This window comes from Cavia porcellus, unplaced genomic scaffold, assembly GCF_034190915.1.
Source record: "Cavia porcellus strain 051 isolate PalLab524CR breed Dunkin Hartley unplaced genomic scaffold, mCavPor4.1 scaffold_19, whole genome shotgun sequence".
Taxonomy (NCBI): Eukaryota; Metazoa; Chordata; class Mammalia; order Rodentia; family Caviidae; genus Cavia; species Cavia porcellus.
In genome coordinates, this window is record NW_026947502.1 from 23837713 (window position 1) to 23851920 (window position 14208).

Below are 14208 nucleotides of genomic sequence, written 5' to 3' on the forward strand. Positions count from 1 at the left end.
CAAAGAAACCCTAATGTAGACTACAGCCATAACAGTAATGCATCAGTATTGGCACATTAACTATAACAATTCTATCACAGTATTAGAACATTTTAATAAGGGAAAACTGTACCTATATATGGGAACTCTTCTCTGCTCAATTCCTCTTTAAATCCAAAACTGCTGTAAAAAAATTATTAGTTTAAAAATCAAAATAGTTTCACCATAACAAACAAGGGGAATTTGTAGATTGGAAAGCAAGGAGAGAAGGAGAAATGTGGTACTATCAGGAATATGTTTGTTCCCTCAAATTTCTGTAGAATTAAATTCCAAAGTTTATAGTATTAAGATGGTAGAAACTTAATTGTCCAAGGTGTTTAAAGATGGGGCTTTTGGAGACCAGTTAGATTAAATGAGATCATGAGCATGGAGGCCCCATGACTGTATCCTGCTGGCTTCATAAGGAGACGAGAGAAACTACATGGGCATACAAATGCACACATTCCTACCGTGATGTGATGGGACCAAGGGGGACACTTGTCAGAAGCCAGGCTTTCAGCCTCCAAAACTGTGAGCACAATGAGACTTCTCCTTGATGAAGTAGTGTACCTCTGGTATTTTGTTACACTTATGAAAACTGGACTAATCCATGATGGGCATAAGACTGTATAAACCAAAATAAGTCTCAGAACTCTCTCAAGCACCTCTGCCACTAACAACAAAACTATTTATTAGTAAAGACTGTACTGTGACAGAAGGGAGTACTTTTTCACAAGGAACTTTGTAAGAATTACCCCAGCCTTCCAGAATAGAAAAACAAATTAAAGTTTTAGAAAACTATTGTATAAAGGAAAAAGAAAGAAGGCTACTTCAGTTAATTAACTTGATTCCCATCACATGCACACGCACACGCACACACACACACACACACACACACACACACACACACACACACACAAAGACACATGAAGGAATAGTAAACTATGCACAACACTCCAAGGTGGGAAAATGATTTGGGACTCTGAAAGCTGCAGGTTGAATATCCCTAATTTTATTTGATGGTTCCCTTTGCTCTTTGTCTTGCTGACTTGCCATAAATAAGGGTATCAACCATGTTGATCATAGCAGTTCTTCAGCTCGGTTCTGTAATGTAGCTGTTACAGTTACTTATTTCTGGAAATCCAGGCTGTGGCTTCAGCTCTCTCATTAATCCTGTAGTCTCTTTAATATTCTGTAATACATAGCTTTCTACTTTAATTAGAGTAGATTCTAATCTCTGGATATGAACTAGCAGCACAGTAATCTTTTTAGAACAAAAGCACTTTAGTTCATTGGGGTTCAAATGCATAATAACTTACTGAAACTGGACTAGGAAAGAGTCATCAGAATAATTCTCAGAAGTTCTTAATTACTTATTTTACTGTATGTGTTGCTTCTTCAATGGAACATCCACGGGTTCACCAGGTATCTGGCACTGGGATGAAGGTGTGATCAAGACCTGTTTCTGGTCCCACAGGGCACATGTCATTTCAATTGTCCTTTTTGTTCCATTGGATTCTCTAAGCCATCAGTCTACCATTTTTCTTTGTCCATTACAAAAATCCTTGATTTTGTCCTTAATTTAGATTCTACCTTCAATAATTAAACTTTCTCGTTATCTCTTTCTCTGAATTCCCCTGGAAAACTTCCAGTCCTGTTAAAGCCATCTTACTCTGGTGATTTCTGGCCCCCCGATGATAACATAGTTTGAATCTTCAATGTCTCCCAAACACCCATGTGGTAAAGGATTGGTCCCCAGATTGGAACCATTTGAGGATGTGGAGGCTTTTGGGGAGGTCTCCCATTCATCATCGGGCAGCCTTCAAAGTTAGAGTAGACTCCAGCTCCTTCCTCTTCTCTTTTGTTCTGACCCAGGAAGTGAGCTCTTTGTTCCACCACATGCTCCCCACCATGATGTGCTTCCTCACTACAGGTTCAAAAACAAAGGGCCAAATGAGCATGGACTGAAACCTCCAAAACCATGAACCAAAGCAAACCTTTTCTTTTTATAAGACAATCATCTCAGGTATTTGTTACAGTGCAGAAAACTGACCAACACATCCCTGGATATTTTTAAAAATTTGTTAGACAGTCAGAATTAGAAAGAAGAGAGGACTTTCCCCCTTTAACTCTGGATGTCAGGTATTTTGTCTTAACAATGAGAAAAGTAAATGAGACTGTTGAGCAGCTATCAAGGTCATCAGATCCTTGCTTATGCTGTTGCTGTACTTGTGTTCAGGTGACTCAATTTTACTTAACAATGGACCCAAAAATGTAAGAGTTATAATGCAAAGGAGGCCTAAAGCGTAGGACTGATTAACTGAGGATCTGAGAAATCGCATGTGTTCAACAGAGCACCACAGCCCAGCTGTGAGGGCCTGGTCAGCACTTCACTGGCAGGGAATCTTTGTCTGTTTTTTGCTTCCAATTATCCTTAGAGTAAAATTCAGTCTTCCTATTATGGCCTTCAAAGTCCCACCCGATCGGATCCCTAAATCATTTCAAACTATACTTTGTACCACGCAGTCACAATTTTTCCACAATACTCACTGTTTCTCAGTTTCTTGAATGCCTCAAGCCTGTTCTTTCATTAAGACCTTTACACCTGTGATTACTTCTCCCTCGACCACTCACTTCACTGGTGCACTACTATCACTGCCCTAAAGGGCTCCTCTCTAGCCCACTCCTTTCCTGCTCCCCAGAGACACTCTGTCATTTCCCTGCTTAGTTTTCCTTATTAAACCATACTACGTGCTCTCTGATTCCGTGCTTTCCCTGTTAGGCTACAAGATCCGTGAGAGCAATCTCACTGTTCCCAAGGTTCAACCTCAGTGCCTCGATGGCTTTCACAGGCTGGACTCCCTTATGTTTGCAGAATAAAGAAGCTCTCAGACTCTAGGGATGTGCAGGGGTGTAGTAATTGAGCAGGTACATCACAGAATGCAGATGTATACTGGTCTCCTTATGAAAGATGCCCACATTGCTGGAAGCTTATTGCCAGAACACAAACATTTAGCAAGAATCTAGTCTGTCTGTTTAAGCTATCACCACTGCTCTGTCCTTGGTTTCTCTAAACTTGCCTCTGGCAGTTTACTCTGTCTAGGAACACTTACCTGGTTTACCTCTGAAATGAGAGATTTGCTGTCATCCCAAACAAAGCCTTCGTAACCACCAGAAAAATTGTTAGCCTCCCTCATTTGCAGCACATGGACCCAGGTCGCAACACAATGTCCTCAGACCAAGACCAAACGGGAAACTTGAAAGACTGAAGCAAACTGGGTCTGGTTTAATTATAGCAATTTAACAAGATCTCTTTCAACGTGGACCAACCTCTAGGAATATTCTTCACATGTATAAATAGACACGCCCTCTGCCGTCATATACCCTCGGTCTCTCGTTTTCCCACTTTTGATGGAACACAAGCTTAAGTAATATTTCATTTTTGTCTTTACATTAAGAAAATCAATTGTGTGACTCTAATGCTAAGTGGTTGTTGAGATTTGGCCTTGGTTTGGGGGAGAAAGAGGACTGGGGAGGGCAGTAGGATAGAGTACGTGTTCTGGATAGATGGTGGCCATGATCTCACCCCCTTGATTCAGCCTTCAGGAAATGCAGACCTTCCATGTATTTAGATGCCAGAATCTAGTTTAGATGAAATCACTTGTTTTTCAATTTTGAACAATATTTTTTTCTTAAAAAAAAAAAAGTGAAATGTCACAAGAACCAAACATGTTTGTAAGACAAATAGATCATCCTCCGGGTTTTGCTTTTGGAATGTGGTGCCTGGCTGTATCCAATCTCTCACAATGACGTATCAGTCAGTGCCAGTCAGACACGGACAAGGAGCAAGACTGTGCACACATACGAGCCTCAGTGACTGTGCAGAAAGGACTTCAGGAACCTCCCAACAGAGTGGGCTGTTGGGGGGAAATGGGAGCAGTTCAGGAGGGTGGATGCTGTGAGCACGGAGGTGGGGGGCTGTCTAGCTGGAGGGACAATTGGGAGGTGGGGGGGCGTCATCAGGAAGTCTTCCTAGGAGGTTAGCCTAGGGAAGAGGGGGTGTTCTTTTTGGAGGAAAGATGAGAACATACAGAGATGCAAGAGCTTGAGGAACTTGGAGGAGACATCAAATTTCACAATCTGGTGAGGATTGAGGGTGATTGTGAGTGCGATGCAGGGAGGCGGTAGGGTAGGAAGGGGCAGGGAAGGCAGGAAATAAAGCCACAGAGGGGGTAGAATCTAATCATGAGGGGCTTGTTGGTGTTCTTAGGACCTTAAATAGTATCCTGAAGTGATGGAGGATGCACCTAGGGACGTTAATCATGGCCTTACCGTCTCACGGCTGAGACGGATCCCATTGGCAGCCCTGTAGAGTGTTAATTAGCAGTAAGTTTGCGATGGCATGTGATGGAATAAAGTAAATCTTAGATAAGTAGGAAAGCTTTTGCTCTCCTCCGGTCCTCCTCCCCACTCACTTTTACTTATTAGACTGTTTTCTTAAAGCAAAATTATATGAATGCCAGGTGATACCTACAGCCTTTGTCATTGTGGTTCCTTAGTGCAGCTAATGACCTTTGTGCACTCATGTCCATCCCCAGAACCTTTTGTGGTCCTGATAGGGACCCGGCATCCTCTTTCGTTATTGTATGTTAGATGCATAGGACTTTTAGTTCCTGACTCCCTGGACTGTTCAGAGGGTATTCACAGGAGCTCTTTCCTATGACTACTAGACATAAATAGCATGGTGGAAGCTGCAGTTCTCAAAGGCAGGACATGAGGGAAACTGGTTATGGGTCATACTGCTGCCATGGAGGCTGTTCCCTGCCCTGGGTCCAGGCGCACTGTGTCTGGAAGCAGGGGAATATGTGGGAAGCATCCACCCCAGACTTATAAGGAACACATTGGCAGATGTAGTAACACAAGAGCTCCCCACAGTGGGCCGCCTAGGACAGGAGTGGGAGGAGAGCACTCCAGGGGCTTTGGGTCATTGGCTGTTTCAACTCATATGAACATATTTTAATGTTTAGTTGTGTTTACAGCCATCCTACTGAATTCAGCCAAATCTCAGACCTGAGTATTTGACTCTGGGAAAGATGGACCTCCAGAGCCTTACCTTTTGCTGTATTTTGTAGAAGGATGGTTCTGTTTTCTCCAAACAAGGGTCTAAAATGATTTCTTCATCTGCACTTGAGGCTCAGCCTCGCTCTTTCCTGTTGAATGCCCAGATTTCACAGATAGTAAAATCTCTCAAATTACCATAGGTCTGCTCTGTTTATCTTGTCAAGCTTATCCTGGGAGCTTAAGGGGGCTTAAATGTTGGGGATAAGAGTTGCAGATGTAACCTGGAGAAGAGAGGTGAGAAGATCAAATCAAGGTTTCAAATGAGAATCTTTACAGTAGAAGAGGAAACAGGTTTGACAGGTGGTTTTGCAATCATTCTTTGAAGTGAAAGGGAAGATTACAGTTGGTCAAGTGTCTGCCCTAAGTGACATGGAAGGTAACAATGCAATTCCTAGGCAGTCACAGTGGTTTATGGCCTCAGTCTGCTTAGGAGCAAAATATCTCACAGGCTTACTCTGAGGATGAAATGAGACAGGAAGGTAAACTTTTTAAGTCAGGGACTAGAATACAAGAAGTGCTCCATGAATGGGGCTTAGAAAGAGCTAGTTTGATAAAACTGCATTGTAAACTTTAAGGTGGTTTTAGTCAGTCTTTACATTTGACTATATAGCTCTCGTAAATTTTGTCATGATTCTAAGGAATAATTAACTTTGTTTTTTTTTGTTTTTTTTTTTTTTTTGTTTTTTTGTTTTTGTTTTTTTTTTTTTTGGTCTTTTTCATTTTTACCGGTACCAGGGATCGAACTCATGACTGCCTGCTTACAAGGCAGGCGCTTATGCCGCTGAGCTAAATCCCCAGCCCCAGGAATAATTAACTTTGATAAAAAGGCTTTATCATGCCAGGCATGGTGGCACATGCTTTTAATCCCAGCACTTAGGAGGCTGAGGCAGGAGGATCCTTGTGAGTTAGAGACCAGTTTGGGCTCTAACTGCATAGTGAGACACTATCTCAAAAAGACAGTAAATAAATAAGTATCTCAAAACCTTAAAATCCAACTTCTAGTCTGTATGAACTTCAAAGATTTCTATATTAAGACCTGCCCCACTAAGAGGTTGATTAGTTCCCATTCAAAATAACATCCTAAACTTCATCTCCTTTATATATGGGCAGTTTTTCAACTCTTTTAAGCCTGTGAATAATTCATTTGTTGAACATTATTTAAGGAACAGATTACTATTTTAAGATATGGCACAATCTGATTGGGAAAATAAGTCTTCAGTAGTCTTCAGGTCTCAGTCTTCCTTGCTGTCTGGCATCACCTCTTCCTCCCGGCCTCCCACAGAGCACTTTGCCACTGTGTTCCTGTGAAGTTGTTTGCCTGTTTGGAACCACAGATGAAAAACATTTTGTATTAGAGATCACCTGGCCATGGTGTACGAAGGTGCAAAAATTGCATGTGGCAGGGGATGGCACACTGTGCTTTCTTGGCAAATCTGGCTTGCCTCATGTTTTTGGATGGCTCATGAGCTAAGAATAGTTTCCACACATTGAAATGGCTTAAAGGAAATCAAAAGAAGAGTCTCTAGGTACCACCTGTGTGAGAAGAAGTTGAACATAAAATTTCACTAGAGATCAACACTGACAAACACTTGTAATGAATTCTAATGATAGGGAACACTCAGCTTAAAGTCAAATAAAATTAATTTCTGTTATTACTAGATCAGCATTGCAAAAGAATGTATTCGATGGTTATATTTCAAATATTATCAGTAAAGGGTTATGGAAGTTTTATTTCTCATGTTTTACTAGTACAGATATGGTAACCTGGATTTTGCCTTTTGGCCTGCAAAAATTAATAGTATATTTACTATTTGGGCCTCTATAGAAAATATTTGCCAAGTTCCAATATATAGTACCAATTGTATAATACTGTTGGTTCTGTGAGTCACCTGGTGTTATGGTTTGTATCTAGATGTCCCCTGCCCCAAAGTCTCATTTGGATGTAGGTGGGGCTTTTTCAGAGGGCTGAATCTACTCATTTTATTAAACACCAATCTTGGCACTGCTACAGAGTGTTTTGAGATGTAATTAACATCTACCATGGCTTGACCTCAAGGAGGGTAGATTACACTCAACAATCTAGGAGGACCATTTGTCAGGAGACAAAGCTTAAGAATACTGCTGGAAAAAAAAAAAAAGAAAAAGAAAGAAAGAGAAAAAGAAGCTGCCATCTCAGGCAGCTTTACCTCTTGTCTGAGAGTTTTCAGCCAGGGCAACAGGGCCAGATAGCTCACTTTTTAGCTTTTGTAGGTCCAGGGTCCAATTAAAGATATTTATGTAACTACTGTTCCAAGGAGAGAAAACAATCTTCATCAATCAGAAATCTATGGACTCCAAACTTGCCTGGTCAGGTCCACAATCATCACTTGAGTCAGTCAATTTTAACAATAATAATAATAATACTGTATATATATAATATTCCTTGTAATATTATTATATTCCTTGTCATATATATGTATATGTACATATGCATACTGTACTACTTCTGGTCCTTATGTGGAACTTACTTTCTATAAACAATACCATCCAACTTATGCTGCTCGAAAATTGAAAAGTTAATAACTTCAAGTAAAATAAAATTAGTACAATATTTTGTGATAGCTCCCTCTCTGCTGTGATATTTCCTGTCTCAGATGTGGAATAGAGCAAAAAAGGGTAGTGCAAAATCAAGAACAAAGAAAGAAAATTCAGAAAGGCTTAGCTTCGCCCTCCTCACTGTGACTTGTATAGAGCCTTCCTTTAGGATGCAGTCTGTCCCGAGGGCCAAGATAAGGCTATGTGGAGAGATATCTGCATTTCTAAGTCCAGGACTCCTTTCCTGTCTGACTGGCTGTCAGGGAGCCGTGCATCTCCTGGCACTGCTGGTAAATTGTGTGCGTGTGTGTCTTCTGAGAGGAGTTTCCAGAGCTATCATCAGATTTTTTCCACTGGGTCCCTAGCACCAAAAGAATAAAAACCACAAATGAGTCCACTCCAGGTGGATATTTGACTCTTCTATGTGACCCGCTGTGTGCATGGTCTTTCTAGCCCTCTCAATAATCATACTAAGTAGGTACTAGCATCTTGTTTTACAGATGAGAATGCAGACCTCTGAAAAGCGAAGCAATTTGCCCTGGTCTGCATTTGAACCCAGAGCTGACAGCAAAGCACAAGCACGTGTTAAGGTAGAGGCTCCTCTGTCAGTGACCTCAGAAATAAGAGGTTCTGCAGGGCAGGGATTGCAGAACTCTAGGTTCCCATCCGGCCTTTGCCCTGGGCCCAGGGAGGAAATGAACAGAAGTTGGCACCGGATTTTGAGGGAGCAGGGGGTGTCTGGTCATTGCCTTCTAGAGTGCCTCTGTGGAGGAGATTGGGGAGGCGGAGCAGGGCGCCCTGGGAGGGGTGGGCGGGCCCTAAGGGAGAGTTTGAAAAGAGGAAGGAAGTGGGGCCCGGCAGAGTGCCTAGCCACCCCTGCTGGCTTCCCCACAGAAGGACGCGAGGCCCCGAGGCCCCCGGCCCAGTCATGGCCCCCTGGCGCAAAACTGAGACGGAGCGGCACGGTGTGGGTAGGTGTGGGCTGAGGTCCGCCGCGGAGAAGGGCAGGTGGCCCAAGAGCCGCACGCAGGAAGATGCTGAGGACATGGAAGCGGGCAGGGCGCGCTGTGTCTGGGTCTGGGGCGCAGGGACTCCCTCCGCCTGCTGCAGGCCAATTGGGTGCAGAGGACCAGACTGGGGAAGAGGAAGGTGGGCACCCCATCGCAGCCCCCACCCAGCCTGGCCCTCTCTGTCCGCCAGCCCGCAGGCCTCCTGTGCCGATTGCTTGTGAGATGGAGACAAACTGTTTGGTACCTGGCTCCTGGTGCTGGGCTGTGTCTCTCAAGGAGTGGATGCTATGGCCACCATCGAGGGAGCCTGCTCTCTGCCCTAGATAGGTCTCAGCACACTTCCCTCCACCCTTTTTCAAAGCTGTACCCATCTGTCCGCCTGGTTCCCGCCTCTTCCTCCTGGGTCAGATGACCCCTGAGATGACACTGTGTCCAGGCCGCTGTGCAAGTTTGGGGTGCGCATTGGTGGGCGAGATCGTTCACTCAGCTGAGCACCTCTGGGAAGAAGGACTTCCTGTGGCATCTGGGGATAACCAAGAAGCCAGCCTTATTATCTTCAGCCATCTCAGCTCTTAAAGGCCTCTGCCTCAAGCTCAGGGGCGGAAGTGGTGGCTGGGGGAAGGGAGGTGGCAGGTACTGTGACTCTTTCTAAGTGGCATGGGTGGTGCAATCCTCATAAAGTGTGAATTTAAAGCCTGACATTGATGATTGCTGCACAGGCTGATACCAGACCCCGCCCCAGGGATGATATCAGTCACTTTAGAGGGACCACTCAAGGGCCCCAGAGTGAGGGGTCCCCAGGCCACTGTTCAAGAGACACAGCCCAGAAAGCTCAAACATTTACCCATTCATATGCTAGGTATTAAGAAGAGTGGGCCCTATGGAGAGAAGAATAATAATCCTTAACCTCAAAGGTTCTCAGTCAGATACTTCTGGCTAGGTAAGGGAAAGTTTGACCCACACTCAGTGAAGACCTTCTTAACATCAAAGCTTCTCTTACTCTGGCCCTCCCAGCTGGTGGATGTCAGGCTAATGGCACAGGGGAACAGGGTGGCTATGCAATGGGGCAAGCCACAGCCTGGAGGGATCAGTGTGGCATAAGAGTTGAAAGTGTGCATAAACAGCATATCTGGAAAGGAAGGAATTGTTGGCAACACTTTTTGCCAGAAGGAAGAGGTGCCATGAAGGGAATGATTCAGCTCAGAGGAAACTGAAGCTATGTTTTGGAGGCTAGTGAATGCCAGGCTCAGGAGTTGAGACCTTTTCTAGTTAGGCACTAGGGACCCATAGAGGACTTCTCAGGAGGAGAGGGCATGAAGAGGTCTCTGGGCCGATGTGGAGGGAGACTGGGTGGACAGAAGAGCAAGGTGCCTGGGAAGCAGACCAAGGGCCGTGCTGGTAGGTCAGGGTAATTAGTGCAGTTAATGAAGGAGCCAGCATGTGGTGGCTCCCCTCTGTCACCCCGAGAGCTACAGTCCACACCTGCACAGGCCTTTTGCCATGGTGTGATGTCATGGGCTCTCATTCCAGACTGCTTATTTTGAATTCCAGTTTCCAACCCTTTCCAGGTCTGTGACCTACGGCAAATATTTCCTCTCTCCAGGCCCCAGTTTCCTTGTCTATATATTAAGGTTAATACAAGAACCTGCTTCCCATGAGTGTGAGATAAACTAACTGTGCAAAAAAAAAAAAAAGCCTAGAATGATGATTGTACAAAGGAATTTTTACGAAATGTTATTGGTGCTTATTTTTAGACTTTGTCTCCCTTGTCCTAGTTGAGGGCATGATGTCACAGAATGGGCTGAGGCTACAGAATGAGTAGGATTGTCACCCTCTCCAGCAGACATTAGCTCACTTGTGTGGACTTGGGTAGGAGTCTGTTAGGTCCCAACTCTAGAGGCTTCTTTGTTTGGAGGCAGAACTGGTATTTTTCATTGCCTATTTATGAAAATGTGGGGCTTACTGAGGCCAATCTGGGGTACACAGAGAATGCGAGGCCAGCTTGATCTATATAGCAAGACCTTGTCTTGAAAAAAAAGTTGCAAGAAGCAAAAATATGTGAGGCTTAGAATGTCTGTAGGGAGCCAAAAAGCACTGATAGATGCCTGCATGGCCAAGCCATACCTTCTCCCTGCAGGTAGGTGATTGTAGTGACTGTAATCTCCAGTCCTTATCCGCAGGCTCTGGGTGGAAGGAAGAGAAAGGAAAGGCTTAGGTTGTGGTGATCTGGGGGACTGGGGCCATGTGAAAAAGAACACAAACAGAAACAGTAGTGGACCTGAGAGTGAGGATGTGAGGTTCTGTCTCTGACACCATCACAACTGCAGATTCATCTGTTCTCAGATTTTCCCCTTTGAAATCCACATATTAATACTTTTCTATTGCAAGGCGTTCTTATGTGATGATCTTTAGAGATGATGGATATGGGGACATAGAAGAAGATGAAGAGCTAGAACTTCATGAGAAGCATCTGTGGATGCTGTCTCACTGGTTTCCTCTTCAGAACAGGTGGCATTTAGGCCATCCTTCCTGTGGCCCCACTGACCAAGGCTACTAGTATCTGCTGGAGGGAGGGGGCTTGAGCGGGGGCTGTGGTATCCCCAGAATCATGTGCTTTCTTAGTCATCTTGCTGTCTGGTGTTTGCTGTCTTGCAGCCAGGATGATTCTTCTGTCAGTTGCTGGCCAGGAGTTTCCTTCCTGCTGCAACCTTAACATATTAATCAGAGTTTCACAGAAGATCTGCATTAGAAGTGGGGCAGACAGACAAGGCTGTGTGCTTACAGAGTGAAAGAAGGAACAGATCATGACTTGAGTAGTTACATATAAGGTTAGAAGCTTGGACTGTGAAATCAGAACCAAATTTACACATTTGTTTCTCTGTGAAGTAGGGGAATAACAACAACAACAGCAGGGTTGTTGTGAGAACTGGACGGAGTAATGGATGTAAAGCGCTTAGCAGTGTGCCTGCCTCTGAAAGCAACTGTGAGAATAACGGCTGAAGTCAAGGGAATAACCGTACAGTAATTGCAGAACCGAGAGAGCAGTGATGTATCCAATGGTAGGGTCAGAATAGCCATGCTTTTTAAGGATGTAGCGTAATAAGGTTTGTGTCCTCATGCAGGATCTTTGTCTGACTTCATAATAACCACATAAGGTGGTCTGCTATGAATCCAGTTTTACAAATAAAGAAACCTAGGCCCAGAGTCCCCATCACTGGGAGGTAATGATGCTGACCCTTAAATTTCATAGTGGTCAGACTATAGGTCCTTTGCGCTATGCCAGGAGGGCATCTAAGAAAGGAAAAACATGGGCGTAGGCAAAAAAAAAAAAAAAAAAAAAGGATATGTGTAGCATATGGATCAAACAATGAACAGTTGATTTGACTTTAGAAAATATTCATAGAGAAAAAAAAATGGGAGAGATAGATTATGGCCGGATTTAAAGAGTTTTGCCTGCCAAGCTATTTGGATTTCTTTCTGAGTACTGGAGTTTTGAGCAGGGATGTCACTTGTGAGAAGCTAATGCAATTAATTGGGAGAGGGTTGGGGACTGAATATAGACTGAAAGGAAGTGGGTACCTATTTCACTTGTCCACTGGTGACCAGACTAGCGAATCTGAAGAAGGCTACTTCCAATTAATGTTACTACCTTAACCCTCTCTGCCTGAGATTCTGGGCAGTGAAGTTTCCTCCTGGGAAGAGAAGGAAGACCAGAAAAGAAGGGGGTAAAAGAGAAAATAAAAGTGCCAGTTAAATTATGGCTATGAGTGAAAGAAAACCTCCAAATTGAAGCTTGTCCAAGATACATGTCCATTTTTTCTCTCTCATTGAAATCCTGGGCCATGAAGGTGGTCGGGCAGCCATTCTGTGTGTCCCACTGCTTCCTTGGCATGTGGTGTCTGCCTCTGGACCAATCTGGCTGCATAAACTTCACTAAGTTCACAAACTTATCTGCACAGGAAGCTAGGAAATGCATTCTGTTGTAGAGGAAGCCATGTAACCAACTTAAAAGTAGGACCTTTGCTCTGAAGAAAGAGGGGAAGCAGGATATTGAAGATGACACATTCATTTTCTAGGACTGACATAACAAAATACCACCAACCAGGTAGCGCATGTACCAGAAGTTTGCTTTTCCACGGTTCTGAAGACTGAATGTCCAAGATCAAGGGTTGGGTTTTCCTATGGCCTCTCCTTGGCTTGCAGATGCTGCCTGCTGTCTTGTCCCATGGTTGGCCCCTTGTGCAGCTATATCCTTGATATCTCTTTATCTTCTTATAAGAATACTAATTATACTGGATTATGACCCCAATCATAATGGCCTCATTTTAATTTATTCACCTCTTCAAAACACCTATCTGTAAATATGATTATATTCTAGGACATTAAATATTATGGATTGAACATACGCATTTTAGGGAGATAAAGTTAAATCTGGAATAGCTGATCTATGGCTTCTGGCACAGTGTTTAGGGACAATAAAAGAAGGTTTCAAGGCAGAGAACTTCAGGTCAAAGGTTAGGGCAGAAGGTTTAATTGCCCTAAAACTGAACCTGCCAATCAAATTTGTGTGGGCCCTCAGTTATGCACATAGGGAAGAAAAATAATCTCTACTCACTGTAGGTTCTCATACCCGGGAGCCCTATGAGTTAGACTAACAAAAGACAGCATAACAAGAGAAAAATTAACTGCAGTTCGTTTGCTTATATATTGTGCTCATAAATGAGAATATCCAGAGATAAATTGGATTTGAACTTGGATTTATATACATCTTAGCACAGGAAGAGTGAAGTTTTTAGATATATAACGAAGGACAAACAAGGGAACGAGGCTATATGGAAAACCAGTGGAAGACAAGGATTAATTTAGGCAGGTCCATCTTAAAACCAGCATTCTGTCCTGTTCTTGGCCTTCCCTTGGAGAGGAGATTTAGGGCTGGCCTTATTTCTTAGAGGGATCTGCTTTTAGTCAGATAAAAGAAGACCCAAAAAGGCTTCTTTTTTTTTTTTGCATCTGTTGGTCTCCTCTACTTCCAGCTCAGAATAGTCGTTATGCCCAAAAAGCAGGTTTGGGTATAGCATGTTTTGATCCTTTACCACTCAAACTTGTTCTTTAACTTGTTTCCAGTTATGGTTTTGTACCTGTGAATGGTGTTTGGGGGACCTTTTGCTGTTGTTTTGTGAGGACTGTAAGGAATAATCAGTTTGATTTTTTTTCCCTAGCTTCTGGTGGTTTACTGCAGTCTTTAGCATGCAGGTGCATCATGCTGATATCTGCTACTTTTGCTGTGTCAGTCTGTTTCTTCAGTCTGTTTCTAAGTTTCTCCATTTATTAAGGATACCACGTTATCATCAAATCAGGGCCCATCCAGTGGCCTCATTTTAACTTATCACATTTTCAGGTACTGGAGTGGAGGACTCTAATACCTCTTTTCTTTTGGAAGTGGGCAGAATTCAAGTCATAACAGGATCCGAAAAAGCAGGAAAAG

At 43.5% G+C, this 14208-nt stretch overlaps 1 protein-coding gene across 1 annotated transcript in view; it reads left to right on the plus strand.

The window, feature by feature from the left end:
* The first annotated feature begins 8541 nt into the window (after positions 1-8541).
* Dock2 (dedicator of cytokinesis 2) overlaps positions 8542-14208 on the plus strand; it is a 410327-nt gene continuing 404660 nt past the window's right edge. Inside the window, exon 1 of the mRNA XM_003473329.5 lies at positions 8542-8684. Coding sequence (XP_003473377.3) covers positions 8642-8684 — 43 coding nt within the window. The 5' untranslated portion in view covers positions 8542-8641. The remainder of the gene's footprint in view (positions 8685-14208) is intronic.